General features: G+C 44.0%; 1 protein-coding gene across 6 annotated transcripts in view; it reads right to left on the reverse strand.

Annotated features, from left to right (window-relative positions):
- The window catches only part of LOC137416111 (protein ENL-like), a 66,036-nt gene that overhangs the window by 9,801 nt on the left and 30,616 nt on the right, over positions 1 to 25,619 (reverse strand). For all 6 annotated transcript variants that reach the window (XM_078768979.1, XM_078768976.1, XM_078768977.1 and 3 more), the window contains one exon: positions 17,857 to 17,959. In XM_078768979.1, coding sequence (XP_078625105.1) covers positions 17,857 to 17,959 — 103 coding nt within the window. The remainder of the gene's footprint in view (positions 1 to 17,856; positions 17,960 to 25,619) is intronic.

Below are 25,619 nucleotides of genomic sequence, written 5' to 3' on the forward strand. Positions count from 1 at the left end.
TGTACCAGCCTTGCTGGCACAAGATTTACACCATATTACAGGGGAGAGAGGTACACATTAACCATGTGCAAACAAAAGGAATCATGAGACTTAAAACTAAACAATAGATATATAATGAAATAATCACTTGCGTTTCCCGATCAGGAATAAATCTATATAATAATACCGTAAGGACTCGACTTTGTTATCCCTTTTACGCCGCACCCAGTGACCCGATGCCCACGCCACTAATGCATTTTCCATCTACGAACCGCACTCTTTGTTTATCACGTACAGCCATACTCGAAAAATCTGAATTCGCCGACTTTGGGACCCAAAAGCATCCGATTATCGGCCGATACGACACCATCTTACGACACCATCGTATTGGCGTCTGCTGGGCGAAGGCGATGCGAACCGTCCGCTGATTCGACAGTCGAGTGGTGTGATGGGTGGTGTGAACCAAATGGTCTTTTTATTCCCTTGAACATTTTAAATTAGGATATATAAGGAAACGTCTTTATCGTCATTTTAATAAAGTTAAATGGAGTGACGTTGCAATACTCGGGGTGCGTTGCATAAATCCTCGTAACTCAGCGAGGTGTAGCAGGTGGCGAGACGTAAGGAAGCTTTTTTATTCCCTTGAACATTTGAAATTAGGATATATAAGGAAACGTCTTTATCATCATTTTAATAAAGTTAAATGGAGTGACGTTGAGATACTCGGGGTGCGTTGCATAAATCCTCGTAACTCAGAGAGGTGTAGTAGGTGGCGAGACGTAAGGAAGCTTAAAGATAACGAGCTGAAAACAGACGAACGATATCCCTTCCGTGGATGTTCCACGGGTTTCACGTCTTTATTGTCATTCTAATAAAGTTAAATGGAGTGACGTTGCGATCAGTGAGTTGTATACGAAGAAATAAAAAGATGGCATTGACTTCGAGACGGTACATGATAGTTGGCTGCGGCTGGCTGATGCCACGTTTTTTTTTTCTAAGTGCCATGGTTGCTGATGGACATAATAAAGGTATCGGCTGATCTCTCATCGTAATATTACCCGATGGAAATGAACTGTTTCTTTGTTTGTCATTTCCTGTGCAATAATGTCAAATTGATAAGTCAGACATCCTTTTCTATGGACAGCTGCTCTCCTTTTCGATGGCATCGTCTATTGATATGCATGTTCTTCTTTCATATAATTTTACACATTCACAATCAGTATTTCAATTCTTGCAGACATTGGAAAGGAAGTTGACTCACAGGCCAACTCTCTGGCTCAATCACAGGCCGACGCACAGGCGATGTAATTGTGAGTAGCATTTTTGCACAAGTGAAAATTGATCTTTCTTCCTAACTCTTACTCGGACAAGCAAATCCCCTATGCCATCCATAATGGTACACTCTATCCATACACCACATCCTCCGTTCCGTGGATGTTCCACGGGTTTCACGTCTTTATCGTCATTTTAATAAAGTTAAATGGAGTGACGTTGCGATACTCGGGGTGCGTTGCATAAATCCTCGTAACTCAGAGAGGTGTAGCACGTGGCGAGACGTAAGGAAGCTTAAAGATAACGAGCTGAAAACAGACGAACGATATGTCAATCTCTTTCTACACCGAACGGAAATAAAAGTATGAGAGCGGGTAGACATGGCCTGAGCACTTCGAGCAGAGAGGACTGATTGGACTTAACTTAAAGAGAAAAAATTGGAGCTTAACGGAAGAAGAAGATCCCATGAGTGCTCCCCTATGCTATCCATAATGGTACACTCTATCCATACACCACATCCTCCTTTCCGTGGATGTTCCACGGGTTTCGGCTAGTGATAAAATAATTATGGAAGCAACCAAGCAACCCCAAGTCATATCCCATCTAGATTCCTCTTCCTCCCTCACTCTCCACCCCGTACGGAGAGTTTGCGATCGTCTCTGTGAACAGAAAATACAAACAATATTAACCTGATATCCCTACCCATAGAGTACCAAGTAAGTCGGTGGGTGGGCGGGAATTTTTTTTTGCGCCTGCAAAAAACCGCGAATACGTGGGATACAGGTCCAAGACTGTAGCAGCAGATCGCAATTTATCAAACCGCGAATACGCGGAACCCGTGAATGTTGGGTTCCGACTGTATATATTTATGGGGTAGAGTTAGAAATCTTGTATGCTTTTCACGTTTCCTCAGGCTGGAGGGCTGAAATTTTCTGTAATATACCTACGGATAAAACGCTATGCGACAATGTAAAATAAAATCCAACTTGGCCACTATTCCCACTGTGGTCAATTTTTTCTCACAAATAAAGATTGATATGATAGAAAAGCATTATAGTTGACTAGATAATATAATTTAGAACTATTAATTGTTATTTCACACAAAATATGCATCCACCCAAACAAAAACAAGAACAAGGAAAAAGGCTATTTCTGGGGAGCATTTTTATCTCACCTGGACTTTAGTCCGGTGAGCTTATGCGATCGAGCAGTTTCCGTGATTGATATTGAACACGTCCTCAACCATTTCTCGGACATGCATTTATCGATCTTGTTCAAACTTGGCACACATAACGAATGAGGCTTAAATATACACGACATTTTTTTTTCCAAGATCAGATCCAAGATGGCCGACTGGTAGCCATTTTGTTACTTAAACGCGTCCCTAACCATTTCTCGACATGAATGGACCGATTTTGTTCAAACTTGACACAAAGACAATAGATGAGAGTATACATATGCAGAAGATTTTGTTTTGTAATCCGACCAAAGATGGCCAACTGACAGCCTTTAACTCCATGCAGCAAAATTACTAAAACCACTGGGGTTGACATTTTATGTCTTTTTCTTCTTGTTATCTCTGGAGTTTAAAAAAAGTAAAGTCTACATTAGCACACCAAGGGACCTTGAATAACTTAAACATCGTATTGTTGATGTTTATGGGATGTTTTCTCAGAATTTGAACACCAAATTAATTTGATTATAGTGAATGATGGATGACATGTAGAAGTAATAATTTGAGAATATCTAAACAATACTTACAAGTATGATGCATGAATTCATGTCAAATTTATGTCAGTACCTCGAATAACAAAAAAACTATTCAATGTTCTCTTCGGTATGTCTATTTCGGACACCCAATATATCGATTTGGCCCTCTCTCTCTCTCAATGGTGAAGAATCACTGAAGAATAAAAAAATTTTGTTCGATCCATATCTTCACCAAAATCGAATCAATTCGTCCTTGCCACACGCAACCTGTCCACCAGGTTTCGTCAGAATCCTTCTATAACTTTTTAAGATAAAACCACCTTTAGAGGCCATTTTTCCCCGCAAGCGGGGGTTGGCCTTTTTCGGGCACCGTGGTTGTTGTTGTTTTTTGGTCCCCTTTTTGAAGCAATGTTTTACAGCCGGATGCCCTTCCTGACGCCAACCCTTTTTGCCGCCTTTAACGACAAACAGGGAATTACCAGTGAACTGGTACTCAATTAGCCGACCTCGGAAGGATGACAGGCTGAGTCAACCCCCCTGGCGTTAATTCAGCAATCGACCGGGATTCGAACCCAGGATCCTAGGATCCTAAGCCGGCACCCTAGCCGCTAGCCCAACACCAGGGTTTTAAGATATTGTGCTATATATCGTTTTTTGGCTTCATCACTCAATGGTGAAGAATCACTTAAAAAATATTTGTATCTGGATCCGGATCTTCAAGAAAATATATTTAATTTGTCCTGCTTGTCACACACCCAACCTGTCCACCAAGTTTCGTCCGAATCCGTCCATAACAGATATTCTGGTCAGACAGAACAACAAATAGACAGACAAACAGAGGTGAAAACAAAACGTCCTTCCACCTTTGGTGGGGTGGAGGTGAATATGCACTCTTAACATCACTGTGTACTTTCTGTAAACAATAAATGTTTATGACTTCCTTGTACCACTGTACATCGTTCGTAAATGACGAAAACTCAAACACTTATGTAATCATACTGCAATAAAACCGAGAAATACACATTCCCTTCTGGCACTATCGTGCAAGATCAAGTGATGTGCCATAGTCTTCGATCACGTGACTCTCTATGAGTGGAGCAAGGCTGCACTGGCCGATTTTGTTTGTGGATATTTTCATGTACAAACAGTTTTGTGATTTTTTTTCTGGAATATTGGCTTTGAGTAACATCAGTGTGCAAAAGTTCAGCTTTCTAGCCCACCAATAAAGTACTAAACATTCATATGAGCGAGTGGTTAGAAAGATCTTTATATACAGTATATATATTAGGTGATGATGATAAATGGCTGTTCACGGACTCACTGGGACGACCGAGTTTATCACTTTGCCAAATTACAATACGTTTGCATGTGCTTTTTATTTATTAGGTTCCTCCATGTTTCATATTGACAACTCATATTATACCAGTCTTGAATCTTACTATAATTCACCAAATGTCCGTCCGTCTGTCTATCTGTTCGAAGGTACCATAAAAACTGCTGAACCGATCGCAAAGATATTTTGGGTGGATAATCCTGGGATCTCCAGGAGTAAAATAGGCTATTTAGTTTTCCCAATTTCAGCTTTAGTCTCCAGCATTCTCAGGTTTGGACTCACGCTTAACATTCGCGTTCGCATAATGTTCATTGTTCTCATTGTGACGATGTTGCTTTCCCGGGTGCCGCACAAACGGCTGCACCGATCACTGCACGGCTGCACCGATTGAACTCGGTGACCTCGGACAAAGACCTTTTATAAGGACACGGGTTGAATCCCTGCTTGAGAAAATTCTAACCCATTTCAACTGAAGGAAACACGTATCGGGAGTACATACGACATAGCAATTGTGAACACGATTAGTTTAATCTCCACATGAGAGAATTCCACATAGCTATTTGGGTGGTGAATACGCTAACAGATCACTGTCTCCATCGATCTTGCCAAGGCTGAAACAACTATCGGCTCAAAATCCTTTTAACTGTTGATTTGGAAGTTTTTACAATAAGGGAAACACGTATCGGGAGTACATACGACATCGGGAGGACTAACTGCACGCGTCTTCAGTATCAAGCTTAAATCTGTCATGGTGGATCTGAAGAGCAGAATGCTTGGAGAAGTAGTGGGCTACTTCGGCATGAAGGAGGATCACAAACGTGGACTCCCACACTGCCACATCCTGCTGATACTTGCTCCCGCATGACGTTATTTTCCCGGGTGCCGCACAAAAGGTTGCACCGATCGAGATTTAGCGGATGTTTATATAAATCGTTTAAAAGAAAAAAAGCCTTCCATTTCTGATATTTAGCCTTTTCATTTGGGCCTCCCAATTGAAGCCCCGCCCATAGGGCGGGTACTGTTGATCGTAATTATAATTTGCAAAATGAACTGTTATGAAATTTTACATAACAAACTGTTTTGTTATATTTCAATTTTGTTTGTAGGTGAACTTGAAGCATGAAAAGAAACTAAACTGAAACTGGACACACAAAAGCATACAGCAAGAAGAAAGGCTTGAACAAGTAAATTTTATGCATCTTGCATCAGTCATCCGTCACCAGCTCATATCTCTTCCGATACATCTCTCCTTCCAATCTCTCCGCTCTGTGCTGACCCCATTAAACTCCTGCCCCCACCCCCCTTCTTATTTTTAAACTTCCTCTGCCTTTCCCTGTCCACCTCCCCCTTCCATTCCTGCCACTAAACATTGCTCTCTGCCATTTATGTCCTCCATTAGCTGAGACTTGTCGATAAAAATAACAAGTAAACGAAAAAACATGTTTTAGGGCTACACACTTTTATTTCTTTTTTTAAAGTTTGAAACCAATTTTTTTTTAAATTATTTTTACAATTAAATTTTGATAGATGAAAATGTACCAGAAAAGAGGACCGTGGACCAAATTTCAGCTCTGTCAGACGTATGGAACCTAGAAAACGACCAGCTCAAATATTTGAAACGGGATAAACAAAGTTCAGATGAAGTTGAATAAAAGTATGTAATAATAATAATAAGAATTTAAAAAAATTAAAAAAAATTGTGAAAAGCATGAAAGTGGGGATTTTCTGCCATTCTTCTCTGCAGATCCTCTCAAGCTCTGTCAGGTTGGATGTAGACCGTTGGTGGACAGCCATATTCAGGTCTCTCCAGAGATGGTCGATTGGGTTAAAGTCAGGGCTCTGGCTGGGCCACTCAAGGACCTTCACAGAGTTGTCTCTAAGCCACTCCTGCATTGTCTTGGCTGTGTGCTTCGGGTCATTGTCCTGTTGGAAGGTGAACCTTCAGCCCAGTCTGAGGTCCTGAGCGCTCTGTTTCAGGTTTTCATAAAGGATATCTCTGCACTTTGCTCCGTTCATTGTTCCCTCAACCCTGACCAGTCCCCCAGTCCCTGTTGCTGAAAAACACCCCCACAACATGATGCTGCCACCACCATGCTTCACCATTGGGATGGGATTGGGCAGGACATATCCCTTGACATATCACGTGCCTTCGATACGGTCTGGCACCCCGCTCTGCTCACCAAACTCTCCTCTGTTGGTATCCATGGAAATCTCCATGCATGGCTGGCGGACTTCCTCTCTAGTCGTAGTCAACGTGTGGCCCTGAATGGGTTTCTCTCATCTCCTCTTCCTGTTCAGGCTGGAGTTCCCCAAGGCAGTGTTCTGGGCCCTGTGCTTTTTCTGGTCTTCATCAATGATCTCTCCGACTCTCTTGAAAATCCTCTCTATCTCTTTGCTGATGACTCTACTCTCTGTCGCTCCATTCTTCATCCCTCAGATCGGCAGTCTGCAGCCTCCTCACTCTCTGCAGACCTGGACAAAATCACAGACTGGGCAAACAAGTGGAACATGTCTTTCAATCCTGACAAATCTCACACTCTTACGATGTCTCTCCGAAAAGACCGACTGGACAACCCTCCCATCTACTTTCTGAATAATCCTCTCCAAGAAGTTCTGTCACTCAAACTTTTGGGTCTCACTATCTGCCATGATCTTTCCTGGGAAAACCACATTTCAAATCTGGCCTCCAAAGCCAGTCGCCGACTGGGCATCCTCCGTCGTGCGAAGTCCTTCCTTGGCACACCTGAGCTCCTCACACGTACAAGGCTTTCATCCGCAGCTCAATGGAATACTGCTCTCCCCTCTGGGCTGGTGCTCCTGCCTCACACCTAGCTCGTCTTCACGCTGTTGAAAGCAAAGCATTCAGAATCATTGGAATCTCCCACGATGAAGCTAACTCCAAGGGCCTCTCACTCACTCACCGCAGGCAGGTTGGTGGTCTTTCCGTCTTCTACCGACTCCTCTCTGGCCTTGCCCCCCCAGCTCTCTCTGGGCTCTGTCCCGCAAATATTCCTACAGGTCGCACAAGATCTGCCTGCAACCCTCTTATGGTTAAACTGCCAAAATCAAGACTCTCTGCTCACCTTCACTCCTTCATTCCTCTTTTCTCCCGCCTCTGGAACAAACTCCCTCACTCTCTTCAATCCCACTCCACCCTCCAGGTCTTTAGAACAGCTGTTCACCATCATCTCTGATCTTCCCCCATCCAAAACCTTGATCTTTTCTATCCCCGATAATTTCACCCCAATTCCACTTTTTGAAATACCAACTTCTGTCCTGGAAGTCCTTGGTGTCCTTGTGTTTTATACTTCTCCCCCCCCCCCCCCCCTTTCCCACGCCTCCTCCCCCCAAGCCTTCTCCCTCCCACACATCTCCCTGCTCTTAAATGTTGTGTGCTCTCAAGTGTTTGTGTGCTTCCCATTCTCTCGTCTTCCGCTCCCTCTTTTTATATATTTTGTTTGTCTGGTTGATTTGTTTGTGAAGTAAATGTCAGCTCTTTCACGAGCCTCGATTCAGTATACAAAAAGGCGATGAGCGGTGCCTGGTTTCCTCCAGAAATGACGCTGAGAATTGAGGCCAAACAGTTCAATCTTGGTTTCATCAGACCACAGAATCTTGTTTCTCACAGTCTGAGAGTCCTTTAGGTGCTTTTTTGCAAATTCCAAGTGGGCTTTCATGTGTCTTTCACTGAGGAGAGGTTTCCGTCTGGCCACTGTGCCATAAAGCCCAGATCGGTGGAGTGTTGCAGTGATGGTTGTCCTTCTGGAAGTTTCTCCCATCTCCACACAGGATCTCTGGAGCTCAGCCAGTGACCATCGGGTTCTTGGTCACCTCTCTTACCAAGGACCTTCTCCCCCGATTGCTCAGTTTGGCCGGGCGGCCAGCTCTAGGAAGAGTCCTGGCTGTTCCAAACTTCTTCCATTTAAGAATTATGGAGGCCACTGTGCTCTTGGGAACCTTCAATGCAGCAGAATTTTTTTTCGGCTTCCCCAGATCTGTTCCTCGACACAATCCTGTCGTCTCTGAGCTCTGCAGGCAGTTCCTTCGACCTCATGGCTTGGTTTTTGCTCTAATATGCATTGTCAGCTGTGAGACCTTATATAGACAGGTGTGTGCCTTTCCAAATCATGTCCAATCAATTGAATTTACCACAGGTGGACTCCAATCAAGGTGTAGAAACATCTCAAAGATGATCAAGAGAAATGGGAGGCACCTGAGCTAAATTTCAAGTGTCATAGCAAAGGGTCTGAATACTTATGTAAATGTGATATTTCAGTTTTTTCTTTTTAATAAATTTGCAAAACTTTCCAAAATCCTGTTTTCTCTTTGCAATTATTGGGTATTAAGTGGAGATTGATGAGGGAAAAATGAATTTAAACGATTTCAGCAAAAGGCTGCAACATAACAAAATGTGAAAAAAGTGATGGGGTCTGAATACGTGTGTATGTGTGTGTGTGTGTGTGTACTTTTTTTTTTTCTTTTTTTAATAAACAGGAATCAAATTCCTGCGAGGGGCTAAGTGTGAAAAAATTCTGACAATGCGGGGCTCGGACCACAGACCTCCGTTGATAACACGTCAACAGCCCACTGCGCTATTGAGCCAGTCGCAATCTCCTCAGAAATTTTCCACACTTAACACTGCGAGTTTTATAATGGCCGATGTCTTACATGCCTGCTAGGCGGACCCCGAATGTGAGCGTAAGTATATGTATGCGTATGTATGTGTGTGTATATAATATACAGTCACGTGAAAAAGTAAGTACACCCCATGTAAAGTTTTGACTTTTTCAACATATTTCAACAAACAGCTATTTGATCTTCATTTCAGCAATATTGATAGATAAAGGTGATATAATACAACAAATATCATGAAACATTTACATTTTGTAGTCCATTGTATAATTTAAATAAACATAAATGCAAATTTCGCATGTGGAAAAAGTAAGTACGCCCCTACATTTATCACTACTTCAAATACCTAAAATTAGAATCAGGTGCACCAGCTCAGGTGCAAATGATTAGAACATCGTTAGAGAGGATCTTGGAGGAACCTGTCTTATTTAAACCTCAGACATTTAGTTTGGTTTGCTCTTTGTTGTTGAAGAGTGCGGCGTCACCATGCCTGGATCAAAAGAGCTCTCTGAGGCCTTCAGAAAGAAGGTTATAGATGCCTACGAGTCTGGGAAGGGATTTTAAAAGATCTCCAAACAATTTGAAATCAATCATTTGACTGTCCGGAAGATCATCTACAAGTGGAGAAGATTCCAAACAACTGCCAACTTGTTCAGGCCAGGCCGCCCCAGCAAGTTCAGCCCAAGAGCAGACCGCAAGATGCTGAAAGAAGTCTCGAAGAACCCCAGAATGTCATCACGGGACCTCCAGGTAGCTCTTGCCACTGTTGATGTCAAAGTGCACGAGTCTACCATTAGAAAGAGGCTGCACAAATTTGATCTCCATGGGAGGTGTGCCAGGAGGAAACCTTTGCTGTCCAGAAAGAACATCGGGGCAAGACTAAGTTTGCCAATGAACACCGAGGCAAAGACCAGCACTTCTGGAACAATGTGCTCTGGACAGATGAGTCAAAGGTAGAGCTATTTGGCCACAGTACCAGAAGACATGTTTGGCGAAAACCAAAGACAGCATTTGACCACAAGAACCTGATACCAACTGTAAAGCATGGCGGTGGAAATATTATGGTTTGGGGCGGCTTTGCTGCATCAGGGCCTGGGCAGCTCACCACCAGAGAATCCACTATGAATTCTTCATTGTACCAGAGGGTGCTTTAGGATAATGTGAGGCCATCTGTCGGAAAGTTGAAGCTCAACCGAAGGTAGACCTTGCAACATGACAATGACCCGAAACATACCAGTAAATCCACCAAGGAATGGCTGAAAAGAAAGAAATGGAGGGTTCTGGAATTGCCAAGTCAAAGCCCGGATCTAAATCCCATCGAGATGTTGTGGGGGGATTTGAAACGAGCTGTGCATGCAGGAAACCCCTCAAGCATCGCACAGCTGAAAGAATTCTGCATGGAGGAGTTGGCAAAAATTTCTCCCAGTCGATGTCAGAGACTGGAAGACAGTTATAAGAAACGCCAACTTGAGGTTGTTTCTGCCAAAGGGGGCAATACCACCTATTAGAGCCAAGGGTGTACTTACTTTTTCCACATGCGAAATTTGCATTTATGTTTATTTAAATTATACAATGGACTACAAAATGTAAATGTTTCATGATATTTGTTGTATTATATCACCTTTATCTATCAATATTGTTGAAATGAAGATCAAATAGCTGCAAGTTGAAATATGTTGAAAAAGTCAAAACTTTACATGGGGTGTACTTACTTTTTCACTTGACTGTAAACAACATGCATTTTAAGGCCATTTTCCCTGCTGGAGCGGGGGTTAGCCTTGCGGTCCCCATGACAATCTTGTCCATTTTGCCCTATTTTCTGCATCTCTCCTTGTTAACCCCCTTGCCCACAATTCTTCTTCCACCATCTTTAGCCAAGTCTTTCTTGGTCTTCCCCGTCCTCCACTTCCTTCTACATTCATTTCCATCACTCTTCTCAACCAGTCACTTTCATCCTTCCTCAGCACATGACCAAACTATCTCAACCTGTTCCTCTTCACAGCATCAATCACGGCATTGTTTCAATGGAAAAAGGGTGGATTAGTTCCCGAGTCACAAAAATCCACGAAAAGAGAGGAACAAACGGGGAATGGCAAGGCAAAATCTGCAAATGGTGAGGCAAAATCTGCAAATGGTGAGGCAAATGCCGAGAATGTCGACGATAATCCGCGAATGTCGATGAAAGTAATGGAAATGGTGAGGCAAATCCCGCGAATGTCGATGAAAACCCCGGAAATGGCGAGGCAAATCCCATGAATGTTGATGAAAATCCACGAATGCATGCCGTGCCAGGTTCAATGGGAAAAAGGGAGACAGATAATTGTACTAATAGATACTGTGGAGTGTTTTCATTCGGCACAGTAACTTGCTGGGATGACGTGTTATGCAGCCGGTGGAATATCCCGCGAAGCTGTTCACAGTGTGAATGACGGGATATCCCACTAAACATTGTTTACCTGTGAACGGTGGTGGGATATCACGTGAAGCTGTTCACGGTGTGAATGACAGGATATCGCACGAAACATTGTTTACCTATGAACAGTGGTGGGATATCACGTGAAGCTGTTCACAGTGTGAAGGATGGGATATCCTGTGAAAGCCATGAAAATGCAAAGCACACGGCAGTGAATGCATAAGCAGGTCAAGCTCAGGTTCGTATAAGATGTTTTGTTGCGTATGTCCAGCTGATGAAGAGGGTTGGCGTCAGGAAGGGCATCCGGCCATAAAAACATTGCCTCAAAAAGAGAACCATGACAATTACAACTACATGTGGGCAGGGTACAGCCCGAAGTGGAGATCGGTTTCTGAGGTTTGGGACATGGAATGTAGGGACAATGACAGGGAGATCAGGAGAAGTGGTGGAAGTATTGGTCAGAAGAAGAGTGGACATATGTTGTGTGCAAGAGACGAGATGGAAGGGAAGTGGTGTGAGAATGGTGAAGGGTAGGCAGGGACAGAAATACAAGTTTGTGTGGCAAGGGTGTCTGGAAGGCGTGAATGGTGTTGGTGTCCTGTTTTCTGAGGAGTTTGTAGACAGTGTGGTGAGTGTGACTCGAGTGAGTGATAGGTTGATGATGGTGAAAATGATGATTGGAAAGCTCTTGGTGAACGTCATCTCGGGATATGCTCTGCAGGTTGGTCGAAGCAATGAAGAGAAGGACAAGTTCTGGTGTGCGATAGAGAAGCTGATGGAAAAAGTGAAAGATGAGGAAGTTGTTGTGGTAGGAGGAGACCTAAATGGACATGTGGGAAGGAGTATGGATGGTTTTGACGGAGTTCATGGGGGTTACGGATATGGTGTGAGAAATGGAGAAGGTGAAAGGATTTTGGAGTTTGCTGATGGAGCTGATTTGTTGATTTGTAATACTCAGTTCCAGAAAGAGGATAATAAGCTTGTTACATACACGTCAGGTGGGTCGACGACAACCGTTGACTACCTGATGGTGCGTAGGCGAGATAGGGGGCACCTCCGGGACACAAAGGTGATCCCGGGGGAGGAGGCTGTTTCACAGCACCACTTGGTTGTCTGCGACGTAAGGGTGAAAGGTGCGAGGAGAGCTCGGCGGGTGAAGTACCAACCGAGAATGAAGGTGTGGAGATTGAAAGAGGTGACAGTAAGGGAGGCATTAAAAGAGAGGCTGAGTAGGGTCGAGGATGATGTGGTTGAGCTTGAAAGTGGTTGGATGTCAATGAAAGCTAGTCTGTTGGGAGCCGTTGGTGAGGTATGTGGATGGACAAAAGGACCACCGAGGCACTCGGAAACATGGTGGTGGCTGGTGGGATGATGAAGTTGGAAAGAGGATTGACGAGAAGAGGAAGAAGTTCAAGGAGTGGCAGAAGGCGAAGGGTACGGGAGCAGAAACAGCAGAGCATTAAAGTTATAAGGCAGCCAGGAAGGCTGCAAAGAAAGAGGTAGCAAAGGCGCATGAGGCATGTAGGAAAATGTTCGGAGAACGCTTGGATTCGGAAGAGGGTCAAGAAAGCAGTATTCAGGATTGCAAAGCAGATAGCGAAAGAGAGGTGTGATGTGATGGGGGTGAGTTGCTTGAAGGATGAAGTGGGACAAATCGTTGTCGACCCAGATGGAATTAAAGGAAGATGGAAAAGATATATGGAAATTCTGTTGAACACAGAGAATGAATGGGATGGCAACATAGAGAGTAACCCAGTTTTAGGACCGGCAGAGAAGATAACTGAGAAGGAAGTTGAGGAAGCGATAAAAGCAATGAAGGGTAGAAAAGCGGGAGGGCCGACGGGAGTTGTGGGAGATATGTTGAAGGCAGCAGGAAGTTGGGTGTGAAGAGAATGACAGAGATCTGTAATCTGGTGGTGAAAGAAGGCCGCATTCCAGTGGCTTGGGAACTGAGTACCCTCGTCTCTCTATACAAGGGGAAAGGTGACCCTCTGGAGTGTGGCTCGTACCGAGCGATAAAGTTATTGGAGCATGGAATGAAGGTATTGGAAAGGGTGTTGGAGAGGAGGATAAGGAAGAAAGTGAAGATCGACGAAATGCAGTTTGGATTCATGCCAGGAAGAGGAACGACAGACGTGCTTTTCATTGTAAGGCAGTTGCAGGAGAAGTACATGGAGAAGAGGAAGAAGTTGTTTCTTGGGTTTGTTGATCTGGAGAAAGCATTCGATCGGGTTCCACGCAAAGTATTGACATGGGCATTGAGGAAGTTAGGAGTGGAGGAATGGTTGATCAGAGTAGTGATGGCAATGTACAAAAGAGCGCGCACAGCTGTAAGGACGAAGGACGGGAACAGTGGTGAGTTTGAGGTGAAGGTGGGAGTGCATCAGGGGTCGGTACTAAGTCCACTACTATTTGTAGCTGTGATGGAGGTGCTGGCTCAGAACGTAAAGGAGGGTTTACCGTGGGAGTTGTTGTATGCAGATGATCTGGTGTTGATTGCGGAAAGTATGGATGGACTGAAGGAAAAGATGAACACGTGGAAGGAATGTATGGAGACAAAAGGTCTGAAGGTGAATATCGGAAAGACGAAGGTGATGGCAAGTGGTAAAGCATGTGGTGAGGTGGAAAGAACTGGGAAGTGGCCCTGTGCTGTGTGTAGGAAGGGTGTCGGAGTGAACTCCATTCAGTGTACAATGTGCGCTGAGTGGGTTCATCAAAAATGTAGTGGTCTGAGAGGGTCATTAACCAGTGTGGCAGCAACATTCAAATGTAAGGTGTGCACAGAGGGAGCTGCAGATGGAGGAAATGTTGAGTTGGATCTTGGAGATGGCGTGAAGCTGGAAGGTGTGAAAACATTTTGCTACCTCGGAGACATGCTGAATGGAGAAGGTGGATCAGACTCGGCACGGTTGCTCGAGTGAGATGTGCATGGAAGAAGTTTCGGGAATTGAGTGGCGTGCTGATGATGAGGGGAGTGTCGTTGAAGCTGAAGGGAAAGGTGTATGCTGCATGTGTGAGAAGTGTTATGATTTATGGGAGCGAGACATGGGTAATGAACGTAGAGCAGCAACGAAGGTTGGAAAGGGTGGAAATGCGAATGGTTTGACGGATGTGCGGAGTATCATTGAGAGAGAGGAAGACAAATGATGAATTGCGAAAGATGATGGGAATAGAGCCTGTGATTGATGCTGTGAAGAGGAACAGGTTGAGATGGTTTGGTCATGTGTTGAGGAAGGATGAAAGTGACTGGTTGAGAAGAGTGATGGAAATGAATGTAGAAGGAAGTAGAAGACGGGGAAGACCGAGAAAGACTTGGCTAAAGATGGTGGAAGAAGAAATGCGGGCAAGGTGGTTAACAAGGAGAGATGCAGAAAATAGGGCAAAATGGAGAAGATTGTCATGGGGACCGCAAGGCTAACCCCCGCTCTAGCAGGGAAAATGGCCTTTTAAAATGCATGTTGTGTGTTGTTGTCCAGCTGCTTTGTGCATGGCTGGTGAAAGATGGGTTTTATAACTGTGTCAAGCTAGCGGCTCGTGAAAATTGTTTTTGTGCCCCTGAAAAACAGCGAATTTGTGGGACACGGCGCGAATAGAAAAAAAACTGTGAATTCGCGGAACACTTTTTCACGAATAGAGAAACAGGTCGCATTTTATCAACCGTGAATACTGGCGAGGCAGTTGCCCTGAAACAACTTGCCTTTGCCTCTTGGAAGGCAAATCCAACTGAAGGCAATCTCATTTCCTTTCACAAAGCCCGGAGTGTCTACCCTCAGGAGTGCCAGGAAACAATATCTCTCCACACTCAAGATTGAACTCTCAAACCTGTCTCCTTCCTCCAAATCCTGGTGGAGTCTGGTCAAATCCGTTTCTGGTGTTTGTTCCCCCTCCATCCCCTCCCTTACCTCAAATGGCTACACAGTTGACACCGCACGTGACAAAGCCAAATGCCTCAACTCTGTGTTTGCCTCAAAATCTTGTGTCCCAAACCCATCTCTCTCTGTTCCCACCTTTCCCAGTCGAACCCAACTGCTCCTGGACTCTGTGTCCTTCTCTCCTGACAAGGTGGAGAAGTTTTTGTCAAACCTCGACTCTGATTCTGCAACTGGACCAGACGGCATCAGCCCACGGGTCCTAAAATCCTGCTCTGCCGCTCTATCTCACCCTCTCTGTTCTTTTCACCCTCTCTTTTGCTAAAGGTCATCTGCCGGCATCTTGGAAATCAGCAAACATTACCGCTTTACACAAAAATGTGCAAAAACAGATCCTTGCAACTACAGACCAATCAGCCTGCTTCCAATTATCAGCAAAGTCATGGAATCCATCATTGCTTTGGATATCAAATCCTTCCTCTTCTCTAATGGCTTGATCTCTGATCATCAATTTGGATTCAGACCAGGTCATTCTACTCTGGACATGTTGCTTCTGCTGTCTCAACAATGGATGGAGGTCCTCAATGCCAAACAGGAAATCAGAGCTGTCTCACTTGACATATCACATGCCTTCGATACGGTCTGGCACCCAGCTCTGCTCACCAAACTCTCCTCCTATGGTATCCATGGAAATCTCCACTCATGGCTTGCGGACTTCCTCTCTGGTCGTAGGCAACATGTGGCCCTGAATGGATTTCTCTCATCTCCCCTTCCTGTTCTGGCTGGAGTTCCCCAAGGTAGTGTTCTGGGCCCTGTGCTATTTCTGGTCTTCATCAATGATCTCTCCAACTCTCTGGAAAATCCTCTCTATCTCTTTGCTGATGACTCCACCATCTACCGCTCCATTCCTCATCCCTCAGATTGGCAGTCTGCAGCCTCCTCACTCTCTGCAGACCTGGACAAAATCACAGACTGGTCAAACAAGTGGAACATGTCTTTCAATCCTGACAAATCTCACACTCTTACAATGTCTATCCGAAAGGACCGACTGGAAAACCCTCCCATCTACTTTCTCAACAATCCTCTCCAAGAAGTTCTGTTGCTCAAGCTTTTGGGTCTCACTATCTGCCATGATCTTTCTTGGAAAAACCACATTTCCAAGCTGGCCTCCAAAGCCAGTCGCCGACTGGGCATCCTCCGTCGTGCGAAGTCCTTCCTTGGCACACCTGAGCTCGTCACCACATACAAGGCTTTCATCCACAGCTCAATGGAATACTGTTCCCCCCTCTGGGCTGGTGCTCCTGCCTCACACCGAGCTCGGCTTCACGCTGTTAAAACCAAAGCTTTCAGAATCATTGGAATCTCCTGCGATGAAGTTAACTCCGAGGGCCTTTCACTCACTCACCGCAGGCAGGTTGGTGGTCTTTCTTTCTTCTACCGACTCCTCTCCGGCCTTGCTCCCCCAGCTCTCTCTCTGTGCTCTGTCCCCCCAATATTCCTTCAGGTCGCACAACATCTGCCTGCAACCCTCTTCTGGTTAAACTGCCAAAATCAAGACTCTCTGCTCACCTTCACTCCTCTTTTCTCCCGCCTCTGGAACAAACTCCCTCACTCTCTTCATTCCCACTCCTCCCTCCAGGTCTTTAAAACAGCTGTTCACCACCATCTCTTATCTTCCCCCATCCAAAACCTTGATCTTTTCTGCCCCCGCTAATTCACCCCAGATACACTTTTTTTTTTTTTTTTAATTACAACTTCTTTCCTGGAAGTCCTTGTAGTGCTCATGTTTTATACCTCTCCCACCTCCCCCCAAGCCCTCCCCCTCCCACATTTCTCCCGATGTCCCTGCTCTGAAATGTTGTGTTTGTGTCCTTCCCCCTCTCTCCCCATCTTGTCTACCGCTCCCCTTATTTCTTGTGTTTTATGTGTCGGTTTGACTTTTTGTGTGATTAATGTTAGCTCTTTCACGAGCCTCGATCTTGTATATAAAAAAAAAAAACACCTTTAGAGGCCATTTTTCCCCGCAAAGTGGGGGTTGGCCTTTTTCGGGCACCGTGGTTGTTGTTGTTTTTGTTGGTCCCCTTTTTGAAGCAATGTTTTTACGGCCGGATGCCCTTCCTGCCGCCAACCCTGTTTGTCGCCTTTTTACAACACAGGGAATTACCAGTGAACTGGTACTCAATTAGCCGACCTCGGAAGGATGACAGGCTGAGTCAACCCCCCTGGCGTTAATTCAGCGATCGACCGGGGATTCGAACCCCTGGCGTTAATTCAGATCTTGTATACAAAAAATATATTAAAAAATAATAATAATATGCGGAACCTGGGAATAGCGGAACCAGAAATAGCGGAACTGCGAATAGCGGTGTGTGTGTGTGTGTGTGTGTGTGTGTGTGTGTGTGTGTGTGTGTGTGTGTGTGTGTGTGTGTGTGTCTCTTAATATGCCCCGAGCTCAGTTGGTGTGTATGTGTAGTGTGTATTCAAAGTCTAATGTTGCATGAGATGCCTTCACATGTACTAAGATGGTGGCCTCGGAACAAAACAAAAAATATATCTGGCCATAAAACAAGCCGAGCAGGCTCTGGTTGCTCCATGCAGCGAAGACTCCAATGGCTGAACCACATATTTGTGACACCTGCTCAACTCACCTGTGATTTCTTCGGCTTGTAGCACAGTGGTCCTCGTTGAGGCCGTTTTCATCCTCTTCATCCTCCGTATTGCTCAGCTCCTGCATGATCGTGTTAAGGATACCTACAAAAGAGGCCAAAAAAACAAAATTGGGACACAGTGGTTCATCGGAAATAAAGAATATTCATTGCACCAGTGGGGACTTTTCTCAAAAATGAGTAATGAATTGAAATTAAAGGGTTAATAATGTTAGGGGCAAAAACATGGAAGCAAAAACCCTTATCTGATGCAAATAATTTGCTTGAGGTTTGACCATCACACATATGCCAGTTTTCCCAAAAACTTTGAAAAGGCTGTTCATGGGAGAAATAAAACAGAGGTGCTTACACCATCTTATGAAAAGTCAGCAGTCACACACAATGTTTCTGGAAATGCAGAAAAAATATTGGTATAAAAATAAATATTTTTTTTTTATCTCATTTATGTTTTGAGGGGCATCACCATGCAGCCAAGTGTTTTTCCTTTTCACAAAGCTTGAAGAACCAACAACACAGCTTCCACTCCAAAGCGTGAAAAAACTCGCCCACCGCTCAGAAAAAAAATAAGTGCAAAACTGCCTGGTAAGATACATACTCGCAGAGAAGAGCTAACAACTGGGCTGCGTTTTACTCGCACAGAGCCATTACTTCATTGTTGGTAAAAGGATGGAGCAATGCAGGGGAGCAGGAGTGAAGAGTTGGCTCACCCCTAACCTTTAGATTGTGTACCAAGGTGTGTAACAGAAAGTTGTGCTTTTATCTCTTACAACTACGTAATGAAGCACAATTAACAATGTGCCAGTAGTTTTGAATCATCTCTTCCATGTGCTCAGCATGGGTCGTGCATATCCATCGACACAGTACCTGTAAGTTTATGGATTTACATGTTCAGGTTCACAGTTACCTGTGATTATAGAAGGTATATACGGTTGCCTTCAGAACGTATTCACATTTTGACTTTTGACTTGTGTTACGCATTCATCTACGATCTCCTGGTCTCGGTACACCTCCGAACCCCGAGAGGAGCCACGGCAGAAAAATATGTTACTCTGTTAGAAATCAATAGTGAAACCACACCAATGATTATAAATGAACAAATAATATATTGAAAATCACACAGGAATAACGGTACAACAAATGGCAATTAAGAGTGCACTCTATGTACCATTAATAAAGTCAAATAACTCACTGCGCTCCCAGCGAGTGATACGGACACTCATCAATGTCTCTATAACCTTTTCCAAGGCGAATATGATTCGCTCCAGCGGTCGCTAAAACGATATCCAGTCGAAGCCCGAATCTCGCTCTCCAGTCGATATTCGAATCGCGTACAGTTGACAATGGTGATCGCCCCCGCCGAAACTGTACAACGGCGCCCTTCAGAGGGACACCTTCACCGCTCACTCAGCGAACCGCAACGTAATTGGAGACGAAGCGGTCGCACACACACATCCCCGACAAACGGTAGGATGTTGGGGTGAAGATGACGCGAGACAAAACCTTTGTAGGTGTTCAAGGCGCGGGGTTCAAAATGGCCGACGGCTCTTACTTGAGCCGATGCGACTAGGCGAGGATTCGTAGAAATCTCAGCGCCCAAATCTGACTACGTAGATTTTCCACTCCAACGATAATTCCTATCGCCGGATGTCCCTTCAAGGAACTCAAAATTTCCTCGCGACTTTCGGTAGACCAGGCTCGCTATGGAGCCTTGACGTCACGCGTCTTCTCCAACTTTGTTCGCGCCGCCTCTTCCTCTTCACCTGCTCGTCTTCCGGTTCGGTTTCCTGTATCATTTTAAGTTAACCTTTTTAACTTTAGATAGCTGTTCCTGAATAATAAACCTTTTGAGAATAATAATAGTACATAATATCAGACATATGTCAAGTGGGTGAAAACCACAACAGCGGAAGTGACGAATCTGTAACACTTGACATTTTGACTTGACTTGACTATGGCCTTGACTTTTTCCCACTTTGTTGTGTTTCAGCCTGAATTTAAAATGGATTAAATTGAAAATTTTTGTCAATGATCGACAAATAACACCCCATGATGTCAGAGTGAAATTTTGTTTCTACAAATCTTTACAAAAGATTTAAAAATTAAATGCAGAAATATCTAATTTACATAAGTATTGAACCCCTTGAATCAATACTTCATAGAAGCGCCTTTGGCTTTGCACATCTGAATTTGAGAAGTTTCTCCCATTCTTCCTTGCAGATTTCCTCAAGCTGTGTCATGTTGGATGGCGAGCGTTGGTGAACAGCAATCTTTAAGTCTTTTATTTATTTTTTTGAATACAAGATCGAGGCTCGTGTAAGAGCTAACATTAATGACAAAATATCAAACTGACACATACAACATATGATAAAGGGAGCGGGAGACAAGATAGGGAGAGAGGGGGAAGTACACAAGTACAACATTTGAGAGCAGGGACATCGGGAGATTTGTGGGAGGAAGAGGGATTGGGGGGAGGAGGTGTGGGAAGGGGCATGAGGGAGCGGGGGGGGGGGGGGGGGGGAGGGAAAAAAAACACAGTAAAAAAACACAAAAAGTACACAGGCACAACTAGGACACTGCTAGGACCTCCAGGAAAGAAGTCGGTATTTCAGAAAAGTGGATCTGGGGTGAATTAACAGGGGTAGAAAAGATCAAGGTTTTGGATGGGGGAAGATAAGAGATGGTGGTGAACAACTGTTTTAAAGACCTGGAGGGATGAGTGGGATTGAAGAGAGTGAGGGAGTTTGTTCCAGAGGTGGGAGAAAAGTGGAATGAAAGAGTGAAGGTGGGCAGAGAGTCTTGATTTTGGCAGTTTCACCAGAAGAGGGTTGCAGGCATATCTTGTGCAACCTAGAGGAGTACTTGGGGGACAGACAGGGCTGGGGGGCTAGGCCAGAGAGGAGTCAGAAGAAGACAGAAAGACCACCAACCTGCCTGCGGTGAGTGAGTGAAAGGCCCTCACAATCGGCTCCATCGCGGGAGATTCCAATGATTCTGAAAGCTTTGGTTTCAACAGCGTGAAGCCGAGCGAGGTGTGAGGCAGGAGCACCAGCCCAGAGTGGAGAGCAGTATTCCATTGAGCTGCGGATGAAAGCCTTGTATGTGGTGAGGAGCTCAGGTGTGCCAAGGAAGGACTCCGCACGACGGAGAATGCCCGTCGGGAGAATGCCCGACGGAGACTGGCTTTGGAGGCCAGCTTGGAAATGTGTTTTTCCCAGGAAAGATCATGGCAGATTGTGAGACCCAAGAGATTTAGTGACAGAACTTATTGGAGAGGATTGTTGAGAGTAGATGGGAGGGTTGTCCAGACGGTTTTTTCGAAGATAGGTCTTTTCGAAGAGACATCGTGAGAGTGTGAGATTTGTCAGGATTGAAAGACATGTTCCACTTGTTTGACCAGTCTGAGATTTTGACCAGGTCTGCAGAGAGTGAGGAGGCTGCGGACTGCCGATTTGAGGGATGAGGTATGGAGCGGCAGAGAGTGGAGTCATCAGCAAAGAGAAAGAGAGGATTTTCCAGAGAGTCGGAGAGATCATTGATACAACAAACAACAAAAGCCATTGGAGAAGAGGAAGGATTTGATATCCAAAGCAATGATGGATTCCATGACTTTGCTGATGTTTGGGACAGGCTGATTGGTCTGCAGTTGCAAGGATCTGTTTTTTGCACCTTTTTGTGTACAGCGGTAATGTTGGCTGATTTCCAAGCTGAAGGCAGATGACCTTGAGCAAAAGAGAGGGTGAAGAGAACAGAGAGAGAGTGTGAAAGAGCGGCAGAGCAGGATTTTAGGACCCGTGGGCTGATGCCGTCTGGTCCAGTTGCAGAATCAGTCGAGGATTGACAGAAACTTATCCACCTTGTCAAGAAATAAGGACACAGAGTCCAGGAGCAGCTGGGTACGACTGGGTACAGTGAGTACAGAGAGAGAGAGAGATTTGGAACACAAGATTTTGAGGCAAACACAGAGTTGAGGCATTCAGCTTTTTCACGTGCAGAGTCAGCTGTGTAGCCGTTTGAGGTAAGGGAAGGGATGGAGGGGGAACACACACCAGAAACAGATTTGACAAGATGCCACCAGGATTTGGAAGAGGGAGACAGGTTTGAGAGTTCACTCTTGAGAGTAGAGAGATATTGTTTCCTGGCTTTCCTGAGGGTAGACACACACTTGTTCCGGGCTTTGTGAAAGGAAATGAGATTGCCTCAAAGCCTTTCCACAGATTCTCAATGGGATTCAAGTCTGGGCTTTGCCTGGGCCACTCGAGGACTTTCACGTTCTTGTTCTGAAGCCATTCCAGTGTTGCTTTGGCTGTATGCTTTGGGACATCGTCCTGTTGGAACGTAAATCTTTGCCGCAGTATAAGGTTTTTTGCACTCTGAAGAAGGTTCTCCTCAAGGATTTGCCTGTATTTGGCTCTATCCATTTTCCCTTCTGTCCTTCAAGTCTCCCAGTCCCTGCCACTGAAAATCATCCCCATAGCATGATGCTGCCACCACCATGCTTCACGGCAGGGATGGTGTTAGATGGGTGATGAGCTGTGCTCGGTTTGTGCCAAATGTAATGTTTTGCATTTAGGCCAAAAAGTTCCATCTTGGTTTTGTCAGACCACGAAAGTTTTTGCTACATGCCTTCAGAATCTCCGGAGTGCTTTTTTGCACACTTCGAACGGGACTCAAGGTGGGATTTTTTGAGTAATGGCTTCCTTCTTGCCACCCTCCTGTGCAGGCCAGATTTGTAGAGTGTTTGGGATATTGTTGTCACAGCTCTTTCAAAGTTGCCATTAGCCTCTTGGTGGCCTCTCTGATCAGCTCCTCCTTGCTTGGTCATCCAGTTTGGAGTGACGTCCTGATCTAGGCCGGGTCTTGGTGGTACCATACCCTTCCACTTCTTAATGATTGTCTTGACTGTGCTCCAAGGGATATTCAAGGCGTTTGAAATATTTTTATATCCATCCCCTGATCTGTGCCTTTCCACAACTTTATCCCAGAGGTCTTTTGAAAGCTCCTTGGTGCTCATGGTTGAGTATTTGCTGTGAAATATACTACCCTGCAGAGGAAACCTACAGTAACAGCTGATTTTCTTTTGGAATAATGAGTATCACTACCATTTAACACAGGTGGAGGCCAATTAACTTGATGTGTGATTTTTGAAGGTGAATGGTTACACCCGAGCTAATTTACAAATGCTACTTATAAGGGGGGTTGACACTTATCCAACCAAGATATTCTAGTTTTGTATTTTAAATAAATTCTCTGAAATTTGTAGTGTTGTTTAAACTTGGAAGTTGTGGGTTACGATGTGTAAATAAAGGTGGAAAAAGTATGTTTTAATGCAATTTAATTCCAGGCTACATGGCAACAAAAGGTGAAAATTTTCAAAGGGAGTGTAGACTTTCTATAGTTACTGTACTGTATCGGTACTGGTGTGACCGTGCTTCAAACCGTGCTTCGTACGTAGGTTTTCTCATTGTCTCATTATCTTCATAATAAATTGAATCTTTATGATTAATGGCAAGCATCACCGACCTGCTGCTAGATATCAATTAAGATTTATTTATTTTACGGATGCACTTCCAGTTTTTACGTAAATTTTCATTGAGTTTTTCATTTCACAGTTATAGAAATTACAATTTTCAAATTAGAGATATCGATTGAGGTTTTATTTTTTATGGGCGCGTTTACAGTTTTTTAACGTATATTTGCATTTATGGACAATAGTCATGTTCATTTCACAGTTTAATAAATTACAATTGTCAATCGCTGGATATTGATTGAGTTTTTTTGGGGGGGATGAGGCACACGCGCGCGCGCGCACACACACACACACACACACACACACACACACACACACACACACACACACACACACACACACACGCACACACACCTTCAACCCCATCTTCCTTGCGCTCATATAAACCCTTTTTATCTCTATTTTCACAATGTCATGCACTTCTGTTACTAAACACAGGTCATCAGCATAATCAAGATCTTGCAGTTTTGTTTCATTTATCCACTTGATACTAGTCTGTTTTCCTTTTGTCATTTTTGTCTCATTACCCAGAAGAAGAAAGAGTTACATTATACAGTAACAAGCAAAAGTATCCATACACAGTGACAGGAAAAGTAAGCAAAAGTACCCAGGTTAATTGATCAATTTAAATTATTTCACGGACAAAATGTCAAAAACAAAAAGTTAAAAGTTCTCAAGCCACCAAAAAGGTTAATTGTGCTTCACTACTAGTTTCACTCAGATCCACAGCACTGAGATACTTATAGCACCCACAGAAAATGGTGGTGCAACATCAGGCAGCAGAAGTTGGATTTGTACAGTTCACTTCAGTTCAGTTCAGTTCAGTTCAATTCAGTTCAATTCAGTTTTTTTGTGCTTCAAGTTCTCATGCAAACAAAATTGAAATATAACAAAACAGTATGTTACATAAAACTTTATAATAACAGTTCATCTATCTATAATTCCAGTAATCTCTGTGTGTATGTATGTATGTTTGTATGTCTGTATGTCTGTGACCGCTGTTTCTCGACAACCACGGGTCCGATATACTTGAAACTTGCCAGGTATATTGCTGGGGACCCGAGGATGTGCCTTTTCAAGGTTTCATATTAATCGGACAAGTAGTTAGCGAGCTATGTCCAAAAAACGATTCAACCAATCAGAGAGCAGCGAGCTATCACGTGTGCCGAACGTGGCGAACAGACTCTGCCTCGGACGGCACATTTGAGAGCGTATTCATTTATTTCACGTTGGCAAACTATGTTGCCGCTATGTTGGCGTTAAACGATGTTTTAAAACTAATTAAAACTAATTTGCGATTCTTTCGCTTTCCTGCGCGTTTGTGCACGCTATGGCGATTTCTTTACCAAACTCCGCAAGCCGTTCGCTTTGGACCAAACCATTTCATGTAAATAGAGGGGGGGGATTGTCACCGTACTCGCAAGCCGTTCGCTTTGGACCAAACCATTTCATGTAAATAGAGGGGGGGGATATAATTTTAGATATAGATATAGTACGGGCATGCCCTAGTTTTGTAAATTACAATTATTCCAAGACTGATATTTTAGTTATCGACATAAAACATGGAGGAACTTAATAAAAAGTATTGCTTGTAGAAAATACGCTCCTCAGGAATTGGAATTGGAATAGCATCTTGTGATTATACATTTGAAATGGCCTGATTAAGAAATCGTAAATAATCCAATAACAGAGAAAAAAAGAACAAAAGAAAATGGCAAAATATCTAGAAAATAGAGCAAAATAAGTAAGAGTCAAAGTATATCTTCTCTTTTTTGTCTATAAAGAGTGTAGAATATACTGCTTGCAAAATAAAATTTGGCATCAACATTATTCATGCCTGTTCTCCCATCATTTCAAAAGTGAAATGTAAGCTTTGCAAGTGTGCGCAGCTTATCAAATGCAGCGCAGGATGCGGCCGCCATAGATGGAAGAGAAAACAAACACACTGACAAACACCACGGTTTACAATATCCAGAAGATAACTTCTCTTCGAAGGAACTTCAACACAGAAAGAGACCATTTGACTTATCAAACTGTCTCAATGGTTGCCAACCTATGACAGTTTGTCCGTGCTCTATCCTTTCTAAATGTTAAGCATTAAGCAAGGAAACAACATGCACCATTTGAAGGTCTTTGATATAATATAACAAATGACTTGGCTGATATTTGAACTGTGAACCTCCTCATTTCTACCCCTTAGTTATCACATATAACTCTT

The sequence above is a fragment of the Myxine glutinosa genome, unplaced genomic scaffold (genome assembly GCF_964187855.1).
Source record: "Myxine glutinosa unplaced genomic scaffold, kmMyxGlut1.1 SCAFFOLD_806, whole genome shotgun sequence".
NCBI lineage: Eukaryota > Metazoa > Chordata > Myxini > Myxiniformes > Myxinidae > Myxine > Myxine glutinosa.